The 25,239-nt window shown below is 43.8% G+C and overlaps 1 protein-coding gene across 1 annotated transcript in view; it reads left to right on the forward strand.

Annotated features, from left to right (window-relative positions):
* Nucleotides 1–444: 444 nt before the first annotated feature.
* RASA2 (RAS p21 protein activator 2) overlaps nt 445–25,239 on the forward strand; it is a 93,828-nt gene continuing 69,033 nt past the window's right edge. Inside the window, exons 1-4 of the mRNA XM_006263324.4 lie at nt 445–635; nt 6,804–6,921; nt 12,838–12,941; nt 15,043–15,137. Coding sequence (XP_006263386.2) covers nt 452–635; nt 6,804–6,921; nt 12,838–12,941; nt 15,043–15,137 — 501 coding nt within the window. The 5' untranslated portion in view covers nt 445–451. The remainder of the gene's footprint in view (nt 636–6,803; nt 6,922–12,837; nt 12,942–15,042; nt 15,138–25,239) is intronic.

Here is a 25,239-nt window from a genome sequence, read left to right on the forward strand (position 1 = left end):
ACAGTTTGCTGAGAAGATTTTTTCCAACTATTTAAGTTGGTCTTATAGAAGATATCTCATCTACCCAAAGACCCTTGCCTGCCTGTGTCCTCAACACGGCTACAACCTACAACCCTGTGAAACGGGACACACACACTCCGCACAACAGCAAGCGGGCCCGTCCCGCCCAATTAGGGACACGTGGTCCCAGCCGCGGGCAGCCCCACCACACAACGACCTCAGCCCGGGACCCGCCCGCCAGCAACTGCTCCCGCCCCACGCGCCGTAACAAGAGCAGAAGGGGACAGCAGGTCCCAGCCGCACCGCGCAGGAAGGAAGCTGCTGCGGAGGGCGGGGACGCCCAAGCTCCGCCCCCAGACACCAACCGCAGGGATGGGACTGCGCCTGCGCCACGCCGTCACTCCGTCTGCCAGGCTGCGCGCCGGCCCCGCCTCCCCCGCGCCGCAGGCCAATGAGCGGTCGGGACGGGCCGCCCCCGCCGGCACTGGCGCAGCAGGGTAGGGGCCGTAGAGCGAGGAGCAAGGCCGGAGCGGGAGTTGCCCCCCCTCGGCGCTGCGTAGGCGGCGGCGCGATGGCGGCCGGGCAGGGCCGCGCCGCGGAGCTGCGGGTGTTCCGGAGCCTCCGCGGGAAGATCTGTGAGTGTCGGGCCGGGTTGCGGCGGCCTGGGCGCGGGCCGTTTCCGCGGAGCTGTGACCGGCGCGGGTTGCGAAACGCCGGCGGCAGCAGGAAGTTGTCCCCGGGCTGGGCCGGCCGCGGCGCGGGGGGGCGCCCGGTCGCAGTGCCGCCGCCGCGGGCTGAGCCCGGGGGAAGGGGCGGGCTGCGCCGCGGCCTCCTGTTGGGTGTCGCACGCGCCTCGACTCCGCCGTTTCTCTTCAGTGCGGAGCCGGGGGCTGGCGACGAGCGGTTCCCAGCGGCCCTGGCCCGGCCGCGCTGCCGCCTGGCGAAAGGAGCCCGGGAAGGGCCAGAGTGGGTGCGACGCGCCGCCTGCGTCTCCCGAGCCAGCCCTAGTGTCAAAGGGCCCGTGGGGCCCCAGTGGCATCGGAGCTCTCCACGAGGCTTAGGCCAGGTGGCGGGGCTGGCACAGGAGCGTGCGGGGGCCCGGCCCCCTCCTCAGCCGGACAGTGCTCCGCTCTCCCAAGGGTTCGTGCTGAATGCAGACAGATTAAGCCATCTCTGCACTTCGTTCTTCAGCATCGGCTGTGGGGTTTCAACATGAGTTGTATTTCACTCCGAGTCGGGCATCCAGGACGTATCAGCCTGCCCGCGCAAGCCTGAGCTCACTTTGTTAGAGGCTGTGAAAGACCACAGGCTGCTGGGCTGGGCAGCTCTGTGCATGTGCTTCTTCTCTTGCAACCTCTGACAAAGTGAGGTTCAGGCTTGAGAGAGTTTATGCATCTCTGATTTGAGTTAGGAGAAAGGCAGGGTAGAAGTGCATCCTACGGACTAACTCCAGACTATAACAGGGGTTAGCAATGTTTTTGGGCAGAGTACCAAAAACGCCTGCAACCTCGACTTGTAAAATGTTGGCATGCCAGGGCCAGATGGCATCACAAGGATCAGGCCCCTTGTGGCTCCCCTGCCAACTACAGCTCCGGCCCCTTCCCCGTGTCTGCCTCGAGGCACGTGTGCCAAGCAAAATGCCTTTCAATGCCATGCTTTGGCACCCGTGTTGGGGGTTGCCTACCCCTGGGCTGTACCATGGCTTAACGATCTCTGTTGAATAAATAAGTATTTCCAAGTTCTTTTACTGTCAAGTACTGAAGTTTGGAAAAATATGTAACTTCAAACAGTGACTGTGTGATTGTGGCTGTAGGTCTTATTAAACTGTGTTCAGAATAAATATACGTGGGAATCCCAACATCTTCCCAACTGTCAATGTCTCAATAATCTGAATTTTGTCCCTATCAAAAGAGAACCAGTTTAGGAAGATAGGACATGTTGGGAGATATGGAGGCGGGGGTCTTTGGAGTGGCAGTTATACTTTTGGGAGGTCTTTTGTTGTTGTTTTATGAGCATGCAAAATGGAGTGAACTCAAGATTAGATTTAGTTTGCTTGTTTGCCCTTTCCCACTACAGCTCATATACAAATTTGTCCAGAAATAATGCAGAAATAATTTTCCGTTTAATACTTCTGCTGCATTGCACCCCACAAGAATCAAAATGGGAAAGTAGGAATTTTTATTACTACCAAAGTTTTACCCCCCACTTATTACTCTCAGGACTTTTACCTGTAGTAGATGATAGATAGTACAGTAGTTCAAGGGGCTTCACTACCTGTGACAAATTGAAAATACTTCTTTCTTAAAACTGAGACCTGATGTCTCATGTATTTTCTATCTAAAAGGAATGTGAAAATCCTAAAGACTTGTGTTTAAAGCAGGAGTGGGCAGAATACAGCCTGTGGGCCAGGTCCAGCCTACCCAGGGATTTTATCCAGCCCATGTAGATCCCTTGGCCCCACCTGGCCCAGGCACAGGGAGCAGCCCAAGCCATGGTATGTGTTACTGGTCCCACAGCCCCTGGGCACACAGCAAGACAGGGGTGGTGCAGCAGTTGGACTCAGCTTCCCAGCGGCTCCTTCTGACTGCCAGTGCAGCTGCCAGACAGAGGCAACCTTGCTGCCTCAGTACCCCAGGCCCTGCTGCTGGGGGTGCCAGAGTGAGTGGGCAGGTAGGTGGGGTCTCAATGGAGACTGGCCTGGGACCCTTGTGGGCAGGGTACACTCATCTGGGTAGATGGGATGGGGATGTGGGCAGACAGGGAATGTTGTCTGGGAGTGGGATGTGGGGGGGAGGGCCAGAACTGGGATCACAGGGTGGTGACAGTGTGGAGCTGGGGCCCGGGGTAGAGCTGCAATCCATGCAGGGAACAGATTGTGGCTGGGTCCTGGCCCTGTGCTGTCACTGCCCCACGATCCTAGCCCCACCTGCCCATTCCACCTGCCTGTGGCCCCATCCCATCTGCCCAGAAGAGCGCATCCTGCCCATAGGAGTCCAAATAATTGCCCACCCATGGTTTAAAAAAAAAAAAAAAGCCTGTTTCATTGGGCGCATCTACACATTTATTAATGCGCCATAATTAGGGTGCGTTATGCTTAGTACCTGTAATTATAGTGCATTAAGTTAGTACCTGTTATCGGCACTACTGTGCATTAGCACAGACGAATGCTTATTTATGATGCTTAATGCAGATTAGACTAAGTCTACTGTGTATTGGCATTCTTTTTGCATGATGTACTAATGCACAGTAAAATTAATCTAACGAGCATTTAGCATCTCATGTAGACACGCCTATTATATACTATATGTTAGTGATCATACGACAAAGTTTGTATCTTGTATCGTAATTTTCACCACAGTCAAACATAAGGTAAAAGTGATGGCTAATACAGGATTTTGACTTTGTTACAGGATTCTTTTAGAAGCAAGGCAGTATTGCCTTACAGGCACTGATTGCTAAGGAACTGTAGGAAAAAGTGTTGAAAATCGTGGCAAAGACAGTGGAATTAAAAAAATAATCACACACCCTAACCACTGGACAGGCTGCTTGAGGCTCCATCCCATGCCCCCCCACCCCAGCTGGCCAGTGCCTGCCCCAGCCCCCCAAATTTGCCAGCCAGAAGCTGCTCTCCAAGCAGCCCCAAGCTACTCTCCAAGCTGTCGGGCTGCATATCGGTAGTCAGCTAGGTTTCGGCTGATATGACTCATTAATAATCGGGCATTGGTATTAGCCAAAAAAATCTTTATCAGTGCACCCCTTATGAAACCTTTAAGCTAAATCATATTGGTTATCTTTACTGCACAGTAACGGAATTTAAAAGTTCCAACCTTCTTATTGTAAAGCCAAGCTGTCTTAATACCTGTGACTATCCAGGCCCTGGATGAGAAAAGCTAAGAAAATCATGTGTCTGAGCGGTGACTACAAATCACATAAAATTGCTTTCTTTTTTTTTTTTCTTGTTTTTCTTCCTTATGCCTTCTGTGTGGATTTAGTCATGTAGCAAGCATAATATAGATGTAGTAGCTAAGGGATGGTTGAACTTCAGTCTCAGGCCAAGCTACTTCTAATGTGCTAAAGCTCTAAATGGCTTCAACTGGTCAGTAAGTAAAAGGAAAACGAAGAAAAGCTTTTATTCTTCACTTCAGAGTTGGACAATATCCTCTATTACCCTGCCTCCAGATGCAGTAAAGTCTGTCTCAATATGAAGGCTACAAAATGGAAGTTTTATACTCTCAGAAAGGCAAGGATTGCTTTCTTCCTTTTTTTCTTCCAGTCCCACTTCTGAAGGTAGGGAGCTTTCTAAGATATCAAGACTTAAACATTTTGACAGCATATATAGAGGTACTGTTTCATAATAACAGTTGCTTGTTTTGAGGGGGAGTTGCAAACTTTTTTTTTAAGTCTTGATGTATTTGTAAAGCCTGAGCATAAAAACAGTTCCAATAATGTTATGGTAATACTGTGTGTGGGTGGGTGGGTAGCATATTCAGACTATATAGTATTTGTATGTAGATTGGGGTTTTTTTGTTTGGTTGGGGTTTTTTCCCCACTTGTCCAGGACAGCTTGCATGTCTCACTCTGAAACTACTCAGATGCAGTAATCGCAAGCTACAATAATCAGAAATGCTCCTGGGATTACTTGCTCCTCCATGGATCTCCTTTATTTTATTTTTTCCATTCCCTCAGTTTTTAATAAAATGCGTGCTAGCATGTAGTATTTAAACTAAGTCTTGAGTAGTCTCTAATGCTGTTTTCTGCATCATTTTGCAACATCAATTTACTGTATCTCTGAGTTTTTTTCTTTTGCTTGGGAAGTGGGAGGGAAAGAAGAGGTTGATTGGATGTAGGGAAGAATTGTGTTCAAAATTGCTCACTGAGCTTGTGTGGAAGATTTTCTTCTTCTTTTTGGCTGTGGAATAATTTCTACAGTTATAATATATACTGTCATTCCTGTGGGCTTATTCTGATATAAAGGGATTACTTCTGTGACCATGAAGGTAGTTCATTCATTTTCCATTAGGCCATCTCTCTTTCTGCTAAAATGTTTGGTAGTCTTCAAGAATACTGACATCTGTCCTTGAAACAGGGCTAACACTAACAGCTATGTTTATGACTTCCAAGTTTATTTATTTTGGTAGGCATTTGCTTTTAGGAACCTTGTCCAGTTCACTACAGTAGCGATCATCATTCAAGGAATTTAAACAGGATGTATAAGATTCTGTTTGAAGAATATGTGGGGAAAAGTTTCAGACCATGAGAGTCAGAAGCAGCAGAAAGGTGGGGAAAGACCCAAGAAGATAGGGTGCAAGTATATAAAACAAGACTGGTGAGCATGTAGCATTTCGCAAGAGACAAAAGGACAGAGCTTGTGGAAAATGAGGACTAGTACACACATTGCAAATTTGGAAGGTGCTTGGAAAAAGTAGCAGAAGTATATGATTGTCTCCTGTGGACATAGTTCTATATTACTCATCTAGTCTTTGGGACCCAGACCCACAGGGGTGTCTATTTGACACCTCTGATGTAGGGTAAGGGGGGGGGGGGGGGGGAAGGAAAAACAGCTTTTAAAACTTCATTGCCAAGATGGAGATGAGATGCAGAGCAACAAATATTCCTGAATAGAAGTGACACAGTTGGTTTATAAGAAGTACCAGCTATCTTTGCTGCTTCACTGTAAACTGCTCTGGAGAACTTGAAAAGTCCTGTTCCTTGTAAAATCCCAGGACCTGAATTCCCTTTTTTTTAGCTCAGGCTTTTAATATGATTGAAGTGTGTATCCTGTTCCTAAAAATCATATTCTTTCTTGCCTTTCCACCCTCATTCTTTCCTTAGGTTTTATGTTTTCTTAAGGTTCTTCCCTTTCAGTAGTTGATGTTCCTCTTCTGTCTTCATCCAGCTGGTTATGGTAATAGATGCACTTTTTAAAATCCTGGAAAATGTTTGTAATTATGACTACTTTACTAACCAAATGATGCTGTAGTGATTAAGACTTTCTGTAACAGACTTCTTAAAACATAGGGTTTAAACACAATACTGAGTGATAGCAGTAGTTTAGTTATGTATGGGTGCATCTACATGTTGCCCTAAGGTGACGTAGTGACGCACTATGTTGCTGTACAGCGCGTTATGGCAACATAGTGATCACATGGGTCTACATGTGATTGGCAGCTACGTCCCCGTAGTGGCAAAATCTAACCGTGCACCACAAGTACCTCACTGCGCCCTGCTTTAGTACTTCTAAAAAGAAATACTAAAGCATGGTGATGTAGACATGCCCTGTTTGTCTTGTGGTCCTATCACTTTAGCTAGCTGGCATCTCCAATTTTGTGGGTGTAGTCTGTGCGGGTATTGCAGGATGAATGAAATGGCATAATCTTCTGAATCAGTAGCAAAGTAAGGTTGTTTTAGTGTTGTGTGTTGAAGTTCCTTTTTTTTCTGCCTGAAACACAGTATAAAGTCCCAACTATTTGATTGTTAGAAGTATTTGCAAGAGTAGAGTGTGTTAACTCCTGTTTTACCTCTTCTAAGGCTACAGTTGTGTGGGGTATATAACATTTTTTCAATAAACTCTTACTGTGGGCTACTTTAAACAGATGTTGTGTTGCACAGGGATGAATGGGAGTAACCTATGTGACTGTACAATATCTTTTGAATACTGAGTGAAAAACATTTATATAGAAGTGTAACTATGTAATTTTGTATGCATTTAAGAGTAGATATCTAAAATAGTTGTAGCCAGTAAGTCTGAGTTGGTTTTTTTTTCTTTTAATGTTTAAGATTTACTTTGTTACTTTTATTAACAGGTGATGCCAAAAATCTAGTGCCATACTCTGGACCCAACAAAATGAGAGATTGTTTCTGTACCATAAACTTAGATCAAGAAGAAGTTTTTCGTACCCAGGTAGTAGAGAAATCTTTAAGGTAAGCCTTAAAATTTTTAGACTAAGCCAACTAACTTATGAATCTACCATGATCTGTCCCTTATGTCCCCTTCACTCCTTCCTTAAAAATACCTACATTTATTTTCTCATTCTTGTTCCTAAGTAACTTCCTACTGTGTGCATGTGTGGATTTATAAATGGGAATGAAGCACTGTGGGCTGGACAAAACTGTTCTAATAACATTGAAGACTTGAGTAAAATAAAACCAGATTTTTTTAAGTGTGCCCCATGTGCTATTAAAAAATAGCCAGTTTTATTTTCAAAGTTTGCTTATACTGTTTATTTTTTTCTTCCTTTGACCAAAATATTTTTTTCTTTTTGATTAGGATATTCCACATAAAGGGTACTTTGTTTTTTGATCTCTCTTCAAATTTCCTTTTTCTATTTTCTGTAATCATTAGTTACCTGCAGTATAGAATTTTTGCTTGGTCTCAGGCCTGCAAAATCTGCTTGTAGAGTACAAGAACTCAAACTTCCCCAATCCTAGGCTTTCAAAAGTGGCATTGTGCTAACACACTGTCTTTTAGTATGTTAGTGGCTAAGTTTTTATAGCTCTTGAAACTGCTACTGCCTCAGCTAAAATAGCTTAGATTAGTATATGCCCATATGCTGATAAGAGACTCCACACTTTTATAGGATTTCTGTCTAGCATTCACTTGACTTGTGAAACCTCCATTTGAATCCATGTGAATTTTATGGTAGGTACTCAAGTTGCAAGCTATCCTGACTGAATGCTCTCATCTGTGCCCCCCTCCATGTCCTCATTCCCTTCCTTTTCACAAAGGTTGTGGTTCTGTCTACACCTGCAACTTCTTGCCAAAGTAGTAACAAAAAGTCTATCTTAACCAGTTCCTGAACTTGCCAGTATTTTTTTCTAAGCTTTAGATTTGTTCTGGGTAAGTTAAACTGTGTACCTGGAATGCAATGAGAAACACTTTATTTCACTGAATCTTGAAGTGAAGTCTTAAAGTAAATTTTAAAGAAACCATCTAAATCTTTTGGAGGGAAAAGCATAACAGTCAAATACTCAAAGCCATAAATTTGTCTAATCTTTTTTGGGAATTGAAGAGTTTTTAAACTTACTGTTTTTCCCTCAGAAAGAGGTTTAGAGTGTAGAGTAAAAGTTGTCTCTGTGGCCTGCCTTGGATGGATTCTTGTGTTTGCGAGCATGTACAGATTGTATTTGGAGTACAAGTCAGACAGATACTGGACATAAGAAATATTAAGTCAGATGCACAATTTTTTAATAGACAGTAATGCTACTTTGACTTCCTTTGGATAGCAAGTAAAAAATAAAGGTGTACTAGATACTAAATTCTCAGGAGTATAAATTTGTAGAAGCCATTCTAACAAGAGATAAGTGAACATTTCTCTACAACCAGAGCTTTTCAATCAAGCTGCTATACAATTACACTACCACTCCTTCCTTTTCTCTGGAAACCTGGCTTCAGTTTAGGTTGGAGAAGTTGGGGAAAGGATTTGATGTGCTTGTTCCAGTGCAAGTCCTCTCTGATAACTCTATACTCCAAAAATGTAGTCCCAGACAAAGCATGAGAATACTGTTGCATTCATTGTTGCTGTACAGTTCCATCAGTCCAAGCTACATCATCTGTGTTCTTTAAGAGTGCCAATTTGGTAATAGATCAAAGGTTTTTTGCATGTAACCAGAATACCTTGTTTCATTGGCTAAGTACAGACAGTCAAAAAGCCCAGGGCTAAATCGATTCAATCTTCACAGGTTAGTCTAAGCTGCATAGATAGAACCGATAAGCAAGCAAACAGACATTCGCTTTTGATTCTGGAAATGCAGCCGCAAGCCGGGGTGCACTAGAGCACACCTTTTCATTTGGCTGGAGCAGACAGCTCGGGCCAAGGCTAGCCTGCATACCCTGTGAGGGGGTGGGGGTTTGCAGGGGAGGTGTAAAGCATCCTGAGATGCTAGGGGACTGTGAGTTAACTTGAATCTGGAAGGGATCTGGGACAGGAGTTCAATAAACCAATTTAACCTAACTCAGTCAAGTCTGATACTACATCCATCCCAGGCTTATTTTAAACTGGTTTTGGCCATTTTGAAAGTGGCTTATGTGCACTGCACTTCTCTTGTGTTACAGATGTGAACTGGTATCCTATCACTTATACTGGTTTATGTGCAACTTTTTTGACCATTAGGACAGGGATCTTTCATATTTTGCATTTGTGTAGTGTACTATATGCAGTTAAATCAAATGATACATTTTATGTTGCCCTTTGTATTATAAAAGGGGAAAAACAGAGTCTATGCTAACAAAAGTAAATAATACACTTCTAGCAACAAAATTTAAGCTAGATATTTTGAAGGGCAAAATTAAAGTTTGGTCCTAATCTGAAATGTTTCTAGAGAGGCTTTTTAATTACTGTCCTGTATGTTGTGCTGACTTGAGTGAGGGGAAACCATAAAAGCTTTGTATCTACTGCTTTTAGTGCTGCAGAGCTAAAAGTTAAATTGACTGCGCTGTCCAATTTTTGGGTACCCAGGGGCCACTACTCACTGCATGGACTACAGACTTGGAGGCTGCCTGCTGTGCTGGTGGCACCCCCTGCCCTTCCTTCTTACAAGGATTTCTTCCTTTTTCATTCTCCTTCTCCCTGAAGGCTTAAAAAAATTACCAGCCCAAACTCAAATGTACTTGTTTGGACTACTGTTTGATAGCTAAATTACTTTAGCTGGCCTAAGTGAACAGAGTTTTGAAATGCTTTTATGGTGATCATAGGATGTATAATTTTCTTATTCTGAGGAAGAGTAAGAGATGATCCCTGCTAGGGCTGTGCGAAGCAGCTATGTTTCGTTTTGGTTTCGGATTCAGCATTTTGGAGGAACAGTGATTTGTTTCAGTGTTTCAGATCACTGTCCCATTTCCATTCGGTTTAATCTGTTTCAGAGTTTCAATGCTGTTTGTGTTTCAGCCATAGGCTATAATGGGAATCACTAAAATGCCTATAACTTTGTTATTTCTTGCCTGATTTGAATGAAAATAGCAGGGATGATAGCCCCTTCTGAGGGCATGAAGCCTGCCAACCAGCAGCATACCTATAGGCTGGGGAACTCCCTTCTCTTTCTGCCACTGTGCTTTCGAGATCTTGGAGTCATTGATTCCAAAATGAACATGGGCCGCCAATGTGAGGACACGGTCAGTAAGGCTAACTGTACCTTGTCATGCATCACAAGCAGGGCCAAGGAGGTGATCCTCCCCATCTATGCGACGCTGGTCAGGCCACAGTTGGAATAATGCATCCAGTTCGGGGCACCACACTTTAGGAGGAATGTGGCCAGCATCGAGAGGGTCCAGAGGAGGGCTGTTTGCGTGATCCGGGGACAGCAGGGCAGACCCTACGAGGAGAGGCTACAGGACCTGAACCTGTTCAGCCTTCGCAAGAGAAGGCTGAGAGGGGACCTGGTGGCCATCTATAAACTTACCAGGGGGGACCAGCGGGGAATGGGAAAGACCCTGTTCCCCCGAGCATCTCCCGGAGTAACAAGGAATAACGGCCACAAGCTGTTTGAGAGTAGGTTCAGGCTGGACATTACTGGTACTACTTCCCTTGGAAGTTGGTTCCAGATTCTAGCTGCCCTGACTGTGAAGTGGTGCTGGCTCCTATCTTGGGGGTCTTTAAGAGGAGGCTTGATGATTACCTAGCTGGGGTCATATGAACCCCATATTCTCTCCTGCCCAGGGCAGGGGGTCAGATTTGAAGATCGACTTGCGTCCCTTCCGACCCTACATCTATGAATCTATGAAGTTTCAAGGAGATGGGTGAAGAGGTTTTTGTGAAACTGCACCTCAAACTGCTCAAAGCAAAAGTTGTATTACTTGCCAACAGCAGCAGCATACTATCATCCTGCATGCAGATCCGGGGGGCTGCCCCCCGCAGGAGGTCTGCAGGGCTGTGCCAGACTCATCCCAGGGGGTGCAGGCCCCTGGATCTGCATGTGGGATGACAGCATGCTACTATTGCCAGGTGGGGCCAGCACTAGTACCTGAATCTTCTCGGCACGCCCTGTGCGCTGTCCGAGAACATTTTTTTTTTATTTTATTTTATTTTAAAGCCCTGCAGTCACCGGTTGCAGAAGCAGCAATTGGAGCCTCTGGGCACTTGTGGCAGAGCCCCCCTGTGCAGTGAGGGGCAGTGGAGATTTCCACCCCCCCTTGGCACCTGCATGACAGCTGTCACATCATGTGGGTGCAGCGTGGCTTGGTGGGGTGCCATGTGCTGTCTGGGACCTGGGGAGGCTCCAGCAGTCACCCGGAGCTTGGCTGCGCTCAGCCCAAGCACCCCCAGCTCCCAGACACCACACAGCACCCTGCCCCATGGGACAGCTGCTGTGCGGGTGCTAGGCGGGGGGCTGATCCCCATTGCCCTGCACTGCACAGGAGGGCTCTCCCATAAGCACCCAGAAGCCCCAATTGCTGCTCCTGTAGCCAGCGAGTGCGGGGCTTTAAAAAAAAAACAAAAAACCAAACCTCCTGGACAGCGCGCCGACCATGCGGATGACAGCAAACTGCCGCTGCCAGCTGGGTCCAGTGGCAACACCAGTCTTCCTGGTGCTTGGCAGAGTGCGCCAAGCAGACTTGGGTGGTGGCGCTGGCCCCAGCCAGCAGTGGCAGCCTGCTGTCATCCCGCACACAGATCTTGGGGCTTGCACCCCCCAGGAAGAGTCTGGCTCAGCCCTTCCAGGGGGCGTGACCCCAGATCTGCATGTGGAATGATAGCAGGCTGCTGTCCCTTCCCTAGAGCACTGGGATTGGAGTGGGCCTCAGGGACAGATTGCAGACACTGGCCAGCTACGGATTTCAGTGTCGGAGCAGTCCTTCTGCCCCTCTTCCCCCTCCCTCTAATTAGTTTGTTTCCCTGCAAGCTTGTTTCCAAAACATTTTGCATGGTTTCGTTTCATTTCAGAGATGTTTCGGGGCCTTCCATTTCATTTTGGATTCAGTGTTTCGGGCGCCAAAACGGGCCAAAACACCTCCCAAATAAAACTGTTGCCGAAATTTCACACAGCCTTAATCCCTGCCCACTGGCTTTGAAGGAATTTCAATTAACAAGTGGCCCCAGGGGGTAGTAGCATAAAGATGGGTGCATGAGTGGGAGACAAGCCCCAGGTGTCTAGGGGGTGTGGGCAGAATGGACTGGGGGGTAGTGTCTCATTCTTCCATCCCCCTCTGCTTACAGTGGCGGCACAGGAATGTGCATCAGTCACTGCAGGTACTCTAAGAAATGCAGCAGAATTAGCTTGTGGTTGGGGGAAGGGAAATGTTGCCTCCTTTCTTTTGCTGTCAAAATCAGGAGGGGTTTTTGTTGTTGTTTGGGGGTTTTTTGCCACCTTGACCCGGGTGTCTTCAGCAAAAAGAGGTGACCTTTCCCCCTCAGTAGTAACTGCAAACTTTAGGCATTGCTTCTATGCACTACCGGCTGCTGGGGCCTACAGAACCAGAAGGTGCAGGGGGAGGGGGGCACTCCTGGCTAGTTGCACAACTCTGGGAATTGGGCACATGCTCTGAACGTAATGGGAGGCATGAATGGGAGACATAGTGTTAGAGTGATTAGTATAACTGGTTTGGGGGTAAAGCCATTTTACATTTGGGAAATAAGGGATCTCTAAAACTAATCTTACTGTGTGCATGTAATGTTTAAAATCTGTTAGATGCTCTCAACATCTTCAAGTTGCTAATCTGCAATGAAATGATTAATTTTTGAAACCAGGACACCTTTGTGGTGTACACGAAATGACACTGCAAGTCTTGTGCTGGGCACTGTACATTATTGAATCAAAGCTGGAATTATTTCTTTAAATTCCTAAATATTCTTTAAATAGTTAAATAAATATTTGGTCATTTATAATTTTCCTCTTTCTTTCCAGCCCCTATTTTGGTGAAGATTTTTACTTTGAGATTCCAAGAATATTCCAATGCTTATCCTTCTATATTTATGATAAAAGTGTTTTACAGAAAGATCTGCGTATAGGTAAGCATTAGTATAATCTATAAGCATTACTAAACATAAATTTGACTTGTAATTAAATAAAATACTTGTGTCCAAAGGATAAGGATCTCTTATATAGACTACTCTTAATTTGTTACCTTGTTTCAAATAGTTAAACTTGTAGTACTGTTAACTGAACGTTTGCAAAATAAATAAATATCTAAAACAGATTTTTGTTGCCTTTTTGTATTGGATTATAACCTGGTGGTTTTGCTGATTTAATAGTTATAGAACTATTCACCATATTCAGTGCATTTCAAAGGAACATTTCATATGTCTTCCACTTCATTTTGTTTTTTTTTTATTGATGTTCCAATTAGAATATTTGGATTGCTGTTTGTTTTTTGCAATTTTAGTAAAAATACAGGTTCTTACCTTTTTTTTTTTTTTTTTTTTTTGGAAACTGTTCTTCTTGTTTTGTAAACCTGGCAACTAGAAGCTAACAGTAGCTTCTAGTTATGGTGTGCTTTATGGTAAACATTCTTATAACACTGGAAGGTAATGGACTGTTCTATATGGTAGATTTGTACTTCATAGTCTATAACATGCAAGTCTACCTTCTACCTGCCTTCAGACTAACATAGCTTACTACCTCTTGCTTCCTGTTCACTGTATAATTGCTTTATTTTAGCAGGTTTATGAGGGTTTTTGGATAAGTAGTTCTTTACAAACGATTGAACTTCAGTGTCAAGTCATTTGATAAACAGCCTTTCACACAGTAGTCCAGCTTTAATTTCCTACTTAAGAAATCTTCAGAATCTTTATTCTTAAAATATTTATTTTAACTTATGTTGCACCAATAAAAACTTCTTGGGCCGATATCTATGGCCATTTATTAATGAGCCATATTGGCCAATACTGATCCTATTGCCAATATGCAGCTTGGAGAGCATCCAGCTGGTAAGTCTGTTGGGGAGAAGGGGTGTGGGGGGCGCAGATCAATGCACCCACAGTAAGGGAGGGGCTGTGGCAGGGGCAAGCACTACCCAACTGGGGCAAAACGTGGGATGGAGCTGCGAGCAGCTCCTCTGGAGGGTGCAGAGAGGTGGGGGCTCCCTCCACTGTGCGCACCCCCAGGGGAGGCATGAGGGGTACATGCCCCTCAGATTTACATGCAGGATAATGCTGGGCTGCTGCTGTGGGCTGGGGGCAGCACAGGGCTCTTACCAGCGGGGGAGGAGGGGCCAGGACTGCGCTCGCGGTGATGGCAGCAGCACTGGCAGGTGGGGTAAGGTGAATTCTGAGGTGGCTGTAGCCCACCCCATAGCCCCACTTGCAGCACTGCCAGCACCCACCCTGAGCACAGCACCAGCCCAACCCTTCCTGCTGGGACGAGCCCAACGCTGTCTCTGGTCCCAGCCCATAGTGGGCAGCCCATGCACAGATCTGAGAGGCACATGCCTCCCCTAGGGATGCATGCATGCTTCAGCAGGAGCTGCCCCCCTCCCTTCCCATGTCCCCCAGATGAGCAACTTGCTGCCCTAGCCCCACTCCTTCCCTCACCGTGGGGGCCTTTATCTGCCCCCCCATATACATGCATCCCTTCCCTCTCCTCCACACCTTTCCCACCCCAACAGATTACCAGCCAGGCACTGCTCTCCAAGCTTCTGGGTTGACCACATGCATGCTGCGCACACGCACACAGCATTTATCAGTGACGTTATCGGCCTCATTATCGGCAGTTGGCATTTTTTGGCTAATGTCAGTTTTCCTTTTGGTGCTGATACGATATGGACTGATGTATTTGTGCACTTCTAATTTTAACTTTAAGTTAGAAGTACAGTTTCTATTTTATTTAGTATTATTCTTGAAACATCCCAGATAATGTAATTAAAGAAATATTGTTTCTGTACAGCCTTTTTCAGTGTGTTCTCTACGTAGTTTGTCTTCTGTTTGTGTTTAATCTTTCATGCATCACCAGAAAGAAGAATGTTTTAAATAACATTTGCAATTTTTGTCGTCTTATAGTCTTAAACTAAACTCTTTTTTAAAACTGACTAGCATTTCAACTGAAGGCCCTTACAAGCAGAATTGTTGTTTCGATGGGAAAGTCACCATTATGCCATTATGCTTTTTTCTGTAGGGAAGGTGGCAATCAAAAAAGAAGACTTGTGCAGATATACCGGCAAGGAGAAGTGGTATTTGCTTCAACCTGTTGATTCGAATTCAGAAGTCCAGGTAACTATTAAAACTAGAATGAAGTAAATAAAAAATGTACACATCAGGTGTACATATTGGGTGTGACACAAAATGGGCAAGGAAAAGAGAGCACCTGTGACTTACTATCTACAGTAAAACATGAAGTTTTAATATATTTAAATGAGGTATGTTTCTCATGAATTTTTCAGGAAGTAGAAATTGAAAGAATAATCACAAGAGAAACAAATTGGAGTTTGTTTGAGTGACCGTAGGAACAGAGTGACTGGTGTTCTCTTCCTGGTGGTTTCTAAACACTTGACAGATTATGAAAAAGTAACTTGTTTTTCAGAAATATATTTGAGACTGAAGTGAGTTTAAATTTTCCTGGCAGGGCTGTCTCAAGGAACTTCCAGAAATATGGTGGAAATTAAGCGGGGAAGTTGAACCAACTCTCCTTTCAGATGGGAGAGTGAAATTTAAAACAAGCTTCTTAAAAAGCTCTTTTAAAATACTGTTGCTGTGATCACAATAACTTTTGTAGTTTTTTAGTACAGTTTTCCCAAACTTAAAGATAGGCATGTTAGATGTATATGTTCATCTAACCCCACAAACCTTCACTAGTTTGGTCAGGAGGAATAACTTTCTGTAAATGGAGAGTCAGTGGCTGAGATTGTTTGAATATGGTAACATATAGACTAGAATTATTTGTGTGTGTGTTGTAATTCGACACACAAAGTGAGTTTACATTACAACTGTGAGCCCAAACTTGTTCTGAAAGTGTGATTATACAAAGCAATATCTGAATTAATATTATCCTCTTATAACAATTGGCTTAATTGTTTTATTCTTTCCCCAATACCATAATAGTGTTAGTCACATATTCCCAGGAAGGTTCTGTAGAATGAGTTTCAAAAACATTGTTTGGACATTGGCTCTCATTCACTGAAAGATGTAAGGAACAGTAGCTTGCATTTAATTGTACTCTGTGGGTATATTTATACATGTGCTTTACTGTGAAGTAGACTAATTAGTTCCTCAGTAAAGCATCACCAGCTACACGTGTGCTGGTGTTTGGATGCAGTAAATTAATTGACTCTGCCATAGGGATTGGGATGTAGCTAAATCTGGGGACAGACCATGTCAGGGAGCTTAGAGAGCAGTCTAGGATCAAGCCAAGTCAAAGGCATTTAAGTAGATGGAGAACGAGGCTTCCAACAAAGCCAAGTCAGGAAGCCTGGAGATCAGGGAGTGGGGTCTAGGGGAAAGAGTGGTTGTGGGTCAAGTAAAGCCTTGTTAACCTGGATACTTTCCCCCATACAAGCCCTGAGCCAGAAGAGGAAGTGGAGGGTCAGTTGACCCTGCCTAGCTGCTCCAGTGACAGGGTGGGTAGAGGAATAGACCCTGCTGCTGCCTTCATCAGTCTGGTTGATCAATGGGGGTTCTGATTTTTCTGTTAAAAAAAATCCAAAATCCATATTTTTATGTGATTTTTTTTTTTTTAATTAAATTCACTATATTTACAATTTTAAAGCAATTTGGAAGCCTACCAGTGCCTCTACCATTATAATAAAAGAAATTTTAAACACATTTTGGTGTTTGACTTTTTTGGTGTTTTTATCATGGAAAATCAGAGCTCCTCCTGCCTTTTTCGCTCACTAGGACACAGGTCCAGCACGGCTGCCCCCCCCCCACATCTTTGTGGTGCCGAGCAACCCTAATAAGCCAATTCCCTGTCCCTCTATGCCGTTACCCCTTACTCCCAATCCACAGCCTCCCAACCCTGCCCCCCATGCCCTTTCCACACATCACTTATGCCTTGCCCCCAGCCCTGCTGGTGCCTCTCACTCCTGATCTTGCTGCCCCCAGACCTCAGCCCATCAGTGTGTGAACATGTGACCCCCATGCCCTCTCCATGCATTGCCTATGCTCTATCAATCTATTCCCCTCCCTCCCCCCCCCCGCCAACTTACCTGCAGGACCTGTTCACCACGCTGCCTGGCTGCATTGCTCACCATGTGCATGTGTGTGTGCACATGCATGTGGCTTCCTGCCTCTGCCCTCCTGCTTCCCACAGCCTCCTGCAGACTGGAACTCTGCCAGCCTGCAACAGGAAAGCCCTGGCTTCCCGCAGTTTTTTCCTTTAAAGGGAAAAATCTTTGGTTTTCTGTGGAAAAACTCAGATCCCTGGTGATCAGCCATACAGCAGCAGGTCAAGGTGAGCAACCATGTTGGCCAGACTGAGGCCTCAAGTTTGAGGCTGTGGCCTGACAGTCAAGCATCTAAAATGTTATCCTCCCAAATCAAGTGTACTAGACTACAGTGCTTGGGTCACTTTTTAGAAAGAGGAGTTTGAACATGCATACATTAAGTCAGCTTTCATACCTGTGTTATTTCAGGATTGTTTTTTTAACTGCACCTCTGAGAATCCTCTCAAGTGCTGATGAAGCTGTATCCCTATTCTGCGTATCTTGCTGCCTAGAATATCTGCCACAGCACTCTTGCTATACTTCTGTTATTAGAGTTAAAATTATATTGCTGAGCTCTCAGAACAGGTGACATGGGTTTGTTGGAGAGACTAACCTTCTGTTATGGTTGCTGGTTAGGCAGAAATTCATGGTAATTTGGAAGCGTTGGCAATTGAAGGTATATTCCTGTAGTAGGGTAGGTGTTGAATCTTGGACACATTATGAATGGACAAATTATTCAAGTCTGGGAAGTAAGTGAAGGGTAGGGTAAAAAGAAGTATCTAAGCTGGAGGAGATTGAGTTTTGCTGAGAAGACAAAGTAAGTTATTGACATGTATTTGACTGGACACGTAATGGGAGATTTGGAGGAAACTTGTGGGTGGAATCTATGCAACTAGTTCAGAAGTGAACAATGAGTCTGAAATAAGCATTTAGGATTACATAACATGCTGTAGCACCTATGAATATATTGCATAACTTACTAGGTGTCTCAGAGCCCTACATTACTTTCTAGGCATGTTGTAAGGCCTTCTAAAAAAAAAAAAAAAAAGCTTTTATTGAGCTGACCTAACTGGTAAGCTGAGTTACTTTCATTTTATTTTGGACTGGGAGTTCTTTAGTATCAATCATGTTTGGATTAAACACCAGAAAAGGCAAGAAATCAGATAATGTAGTTTTTATTTAAACTACATGGGGTTTTTTACATCCCTTAAGATGTAATAGTTCAACTGTCACTTTTTTCTTTTTAAAGGTGGGAGGAGGAGGCCTTTCAAGCTGTTTGCAGGGTTGCATTTTCAGTTTAGGGTAGGGGATTCATAGATTGTGAGGCTAGAAGGGACCTCAGGGGGTCCAGCCCTCCACCAGGCAGGAAAGACAACTGCATGCCCACAGTATGGGTGGAGGGATCTGGATCCAGACCCAGCCTTGAACTTCTGGCCAGGAGCTCAGCATGCAAACCCCTGAACCAGTCAGCAAGCCTGAAGACCAGCTGTTGTCTAGCAGACACCTGGGTCAGAACCTTCCCCAGTCCAGTCTTGCGCCTTCAAAGGTCAGAGCATGGAACAAGGCTCCACACTTGCCTGAACAGGGACTTGAACCCTGGACCCTCATATTAAAAGTCTGATGCTCTACCAACTGAATTATCCAGGTCCACTAGGTAAGGCAGCCAGCATATATTTGTATTTTTAATGAAAAAAACTGTAATCTTTTCTTAGTGAATGCAGTTCTACAGAATTTGCATTTATCAGGGGACATCGAGCATCAGTTAGTTCAGAAATGAAACTGCTGAACAACTTATAATTCATGCTTATAAAAAGTTCTGTAAGCATACAGCTGTGCACATGTTTTTAACTACCTGGGCATAGTTGACACAAGGACCTAGTTTCTCAGAACTGTTTTTGCTTCTTCACCCACATCTTAAAGAACAATAGATCACAGTTGTGATGTTTTGATCGTGCTAAAATGTCAGCGTGTCTTTAAAAAAATTTTTTTTTTAATTGGCCAGTGGTCATTAAAGAAAAGATGTTGGGATTCTTAATATGTACTCTAAACAAAAGAAAGTGCTTTCCAAAACAGTGATTTAGTGCATGTGATGGGGAAGAAAAGAGTGAGAACAGTGTTTCTAAACATCTTGGGTGCAAAGAAGTTAATTTCACAGTGAAAATTAAATTGGCAGGAGTTACTTTGAGTTCTGTGTGCCACTGCTACAAGTGCGTTCTAATGTACAGGGTAGGGCCTAACATCTGTGTGCTCACAGAGGTGATTTTTTTTTCACCACCATTAATAATTGTGTCTTTAATTTAATGTATTGAAGAATTTTTTTACATTTTAACTTTGATATTTTGTATATTGTGAAATGTTGCAAGTACAGTAAAATCTGTTTAACTCTCAAGTTAATTGGTAATGAAGACTGACTATGCATGACTCCCAAATTAGTAGTTAGCTGTTTTCAACTACCCAAGATGTATTTTGCATCCCATGTTAATGAAGAGAAAATATTACAAATTCTGACTGCAAATTGTATGCACTCTGGCCCATTGCTTGAGAATTCTGCAATTTATACAGATAAATGCTTACTGTATAATTTCTTACTGGAAAAAAATCATAGTTCTCCTTTGATTAAAAAGATTATTTCTAATGGAGTAAAAGTCAAGCAAAGATTTTAGTTTTTATACTTGTACATATTGCCACATAGAAGGTATACAGTAAAATGGAACAATTAGCTCAACGCGACATAGATGATTAAAAAAAGCTGAAGCATATTTATACTTTGAGCAACTGCAAACTCAACAAATCCTATGGAGGTCATAGATCATTGTCTTTAAGCTGACGAATTATTGGGAGCAAATTCCATGTGCAGTCTTAGTGCATCTATATGCATGTTTGAAAGTGGCCAAGGATGTGTGCACAAATTCTTAGAACTCTAGTGGGGTTCAGTGCAGTGACCAAGACCAATGGTAGTAACTTTTTCCAACTGTGGGCTGAAGTGACCAGCTTAAGTTGTAGACAAGGAGGTAGGCAGGTGCTCGGACCTGTTCACAGCAAGCACTCCTGCCCCACGCTGCCCTGGTGGCTCTGGGAGGGTTCATAGCCAGGTTTAGGTTGCCAGCCTTTGAATAAGATAATAGTGATGAGTTTTCCCAATGACTAATTCATCAGATTTCACTGTGCTTCATTAGGGCCTCTTAAGTGGAAATTTGGCTAGTGATTGCCATTATTATGGCAACAACTTTACTTAAAATGGTTTTTGTAAAGTCTGGTTCAATAACTTGAACATTGGACTGGTTTCTATTCTTAGCTTTTCTTCTAATCTCTTGTGACTGTCTTCCTTTTGCTTATCCCTCTGTAAAATGGGGATGACTAGGTTGATGTTGTACACCACTTTGAGGTCTCTACATCTAAAAAGGATTAAAAGTTTTGTGTGAGAAGCCAAGTAGCTTTTAATTGGTTGTGAAAGTATGTTGGTAGGGTTTTTGTTTAGAAACAATAGAGCAATAGTTAAAATCCAGTTACAGATTCATTTAAAAATCTGTACTGTTCTGTACTGAAGTTCCTTTTGGGAGTTGTAATATTTTTCTCAGTGCATTTATATAAGAAACCAAAAACTGTTCTCAAGGAGATGACGATAGAATCTTGTTGGCTTCAGCTTCACATTGGTACTTAATGTGATACTGAGCTTTACACTAAGCCAGGGGTGTCAGACATATGGCCAGCAGAGCCCTGTTGTCCAGCCCCTGATCTGAGTTGACTGACACCTGCCAGCCAGGCCTCACAGGTAGCGCCCAGGATGTGTGCTGTACACAGCACTGGTTCCAGCCATTCTGGGATCTGTGTTGCTCACTGTATCCTATGCCTACTTCCCAAGCCAGTCCGTCTACCCTGTGCAGTAGAGTCTTGGACCAACTGGGGTGAACTGTATAGTGTGAATTCTGGATGAGTGCTATGTGCAGCGCAGCCCAGCCAGGACAGGTGCATAATGTGGTGCTTCCCCTGGCTGGCAGTGGGTGCCGTACCGGATGAGTTTGACACCCCTGCACTAAGCAGTAATTACAGTTTGTTCACCTAGCTTGTTCTTAGTAAATGCCATTTTTCAAGCCATGTGCCTCTGTTAAGTAAAAAATTAAAAAAAAACAACCTTGCCTGAATTTTGTACTCTGTAAAAGCTTTTGCTTCTTGACTTTAAGGTAACACTTATGGTATCTCTCTTCAGTTGTCATTGAGGAGCTCTGCCTTTTAAAGCTGCAGACATTCTTAATATCCTGTTTTTATCTTCAAAATCTGTTTTGTTTTCTGTTTGTTTTCATTTTTTTACATGACAAGAGTTTGTGTACTTACATAAGGCTTAACAAATATTTTTGTAATGTACCTGTTTTCCACTGCATGTAGTAACAGTTTGCAAAAGACCTGGCAAGGATCCTAAAATAACTTCAAAACTTTTTTTTTTAAAGAAACTTCTCTTCTCATTTGCTCAGTGGCGATAGGAAGGAAAACACAACCATTGCCCAAGGGGATTTATAGCAAAATATCTTTGTTTCACATCAAAACATAAACACTTAAGAAATTTTAGCTGAACTTGTATATGGGTTTACTTTCACTTCAGGGGCTAAAATATCAAAGCTATCGTTTCAGGTATTGCTTTTTTCTGAGTATCTCTCCCAAATTCTTTACAATTATCCACTCTTCATGGACCTTTACATGAGGTTTCTTGTTAGAGCTTTTGATCAACTTTCTGGTAAGACAAATGTGAACTTGAACACTTGTTCACTACAACATTTTTGAGCTATTCCTTTTTTGAGTATGTTACTGTGTCAAACAAAACCTGTTATTGGCTCACTAGTAGTAATATCAAAATAGAACTTGGACAAAAAATACAATTATTTCTTGAACTTAAACATTGACTCTTTTTTTTTTTTTAAATGATACTTAGAGAAATGTGTGTACTATCAAAAGTGGAGAGATCAGTAGGTCTGTTACCATGAGGATTTTAGCCATGATAGTGCATAGCTAATACTTGTCATGTTGATGAGCTACGACCTGAATTGGGACAACACGTGCTTTCTTTGTACATGAATAGTAGAAGGGAGAGGTGGTAGTTGGTTGAAAAGTGTGACTTTGAGGATACTCAACAGTTAACAATTAGGTATATGGGTGGTTGTAAGTAAGATATAAAATAGCCTGAAGAGAGGGGGATATATGTTGTGCAACTAGACTTGGAAAAGTCCAGGAAAAGATGAACAATTCTGCAGAGCAATTTTAAATGTTTTATAGCTTACAATATAATGGTCTTTGTAAAAACTGTTGGGGTCTGCCTCTGGGAGGTGGAGCAGTAACCGAATGACTCCCATGACACACTTGGAAGACAGCTGCTAGAAGAGGTTTAACAAAAGGCTCTCCAGGGAGGGGGAAGAAGAAGGAAAGATGAAATTATCATGGGGAACAGACAGTTGTTGGTCTGCCATCTGGGAAGAGAGACAAGAGTGCTGCCTCACTTCTTGTAAGTGGCTAGGATGGTTCACCCCCACTGTGCCTGTGGAAGTACAGTGTGTATCTGATTTTGCTATTCATCAAATGCTCAAGATACTTGCATAAAATATTAAAGATAATTAATGTTTGCTTTGACTGCTGTTTATCATACTGCCTGGTATTCTCTCCCATAGGTTGTTGGCATCCACTAGTTATCTCGTCTAGGCAGCATTAGCAAGTGATGCCTGTAGTTAGTTGCTTAAGACAGTATCCTAACGGTTTGGACTGAGCTCTTTTGGTTTACTAGCTGCATGCCTCAGATTGAACTATTTCCTTTCTTTCCTTTTTATTTTGGGTACAACCAGAACAATTTGTCTACTCTCAAGAATAGGTTGTTGGGGGAAATACTTTGCTGATTTAAATTCTTGAAACAGTTTAGTTGAGAAGCTCTAGAAAACCTACACTTTAACAGGAATGTGGAATAGTAGAGGTGACGTTAAAATACCAACAGTACCACATTGAACCCAACAGGATTTTATGTTGGTACTTGTGCGGGCCAGGCCGGAACCCGGGCCCTTTCGTCGCTCTGCACGCGGGCTGTGGCTGGCAGCCCGGGCAGGCCGGGTCGGAGAGGGCGGGCGCCGAGCTAGAATTAGGCACAGACACGTAACGGTTGATTTTAAGATTGTTTACTTACACCGAGATGGTCGCGGTACAGGCTGAGAACTTGCTTGAGTTGCGGTTACAAACAGAAAACACGAACAATCACATGGAGTTTGCTAGGCTTCACGCAGACAGAACTCCAGATGTCCAGGACAAGGGCGCCTCAAATAGAAAACTCGTCGATACGTCTTATAGAAAGTTACCGCTCGAAGACGGGAAGAGGTGGGCGGTGGATCAGGCCGCCAAGCTCCTCTGAGCAACACACAGGGTTTCTATTACCCTGCCACGCACACCCAGAGTCCCCACGAGATGGAAGTGGAGTCCTCTTCGGCTTGGGCGGAAACCGCTCAAGCCTCTTATACGGCTAGCAGGCCAATCGCTAGCCGCCACGTGTGAATAATTTAGAACTAGCCAATAGCGGGGAACAAATTTGCATGCGAAGAGCGGGAACTCTTTGCACCGTGCATTTCTGTGTTGCAAAGAAAATGCACCCTGCAAAGACAGCTGCAAAGTGGCGGGAACTCTCTCCCTTGCACGCGGGTTCTCTGTGCAGCAGAACTCCACCGTGCAATGAAGCTGTAAACTCACGGGGATAATTCTTAGTGCCGAAGCACACACAAAAAATTAGACCTTTGGGTCATGACAGTACTCAGTTTTATCCCTCGTCTCCCTGCTCAATAAAGACAGTTTTGGGGTTCTTATATGATGCATTGAGGACAGTATTATGACTCCTCAAAGTAAGTGAAGCACAGAGCAGTACAGATTAACTAAACCTGTAATTAAATTTTAGCTGTATGTTGCTCTGTAGACTATCAGGGCTGTTTCTTTTTTGCTACTTCTGTAGAATGGGGTATGCAGGGGGCATAGTTTTGTTATCCACACAGTGGATTCTTTATAGCTGTTGGGCAAACAAAAATTATTCTCATATAGTGCGTGTCACTGTGGATCCCACTGCAGGTGTGGCAGTACCTTGTGCATGTCCAGAATAGATTTTTTCTTCTTTGTTGTTGATTATTTGTCTCTTGGCCTATGCACCTTGTCTCTCCAAATAAGGGCATTTGGGTGGGATTCTCTTTATTCGTTTCTCCCTTAACACCTATATTGGAAGGAGGGGGGGTGAGCATCTGACCTTTTCATATTGATCTCAGACTAACCGTCTTTACAGTCTTCAGAATTACCACTTTTTTTCCTTGTTGTGACCACTGAAAACTAATCACTTGTAAAGGTGAAAGAATAGTGCACTTGTTGTCTTTTACTCCTAGAAAATTGCACTCCTCCTTTGTTTGTACTACATGATGTACCATCCGAAGCACAGCATTGGCTCTGGCTGGTATTTCAAACTAAATACCTCGCTATAGCAGGCTGCTGTCTCTGGGCCTTTTCAGCCAGGCTTTTGCCCCTTCCCTGAACATCTCTCAGCTAGCCTCAGTAGTATGCAGTCTTTAAACCTGTTAGCCTTGGCTGTCTGGAGTACCTCCCAGCCTGCCCCAGTTTTGTACAGACTTTCATCACACAACGTAAGCAAATAAAAACCTTATTGTGTTGGACCCTGGGATGGGTCTACTGAGGCCACAGCACTCCTTTCCCAGGCTTGTTCTGCTCATTGCGTAGAAGTCTCCTACCCCTAGTATTTCACTTCCACCTCCCCAGCTATTTCTGCCTGCTGGGGTTTTTGTTTCCCAGTGAGTCATGCCCTCATTAACCTTCCCACAGCTGTAGCCCTTCAGTCTAACTAGCTGCCTTTCATTAAGGTGATAGGCCACCCTGTTACGTACACCAAGAAGTACCCTAGAAACAAAAGGAGTGCTAATATACTTTGAATTGGCTGTGTACACTCCTTTTTGTATTAACAGATTTCATGACACAATTGTGAACTGTATTAGTCTAGAAAACATCACCTTCAGAAGCAGCCTCACCCAGTTTCATTGGATGTGGTTTGCCTTGATATCTGTCAGAAGTTAAAACCATTGCTTATAGTTACCACATCCCATTCTACTGTTTTATACCTACCCACATCCTTCCACCCTCTGTCCTGTCCCAGTTCAGGGACC

This window comes from Alligator mississippiensis, chromosome 7, assembly GCF_030867095.1.
Source record: "Alligator mississippiensis isolate rAllMis1 chromosome 7, rAllMis1, whole genome shotgun sequence".
Taxonomy (NCBI): Eukaryota; Metazoa; Chordata; order Crocodylia; family Alligatoridae; genus Alligator; species Alligator mississippiensis.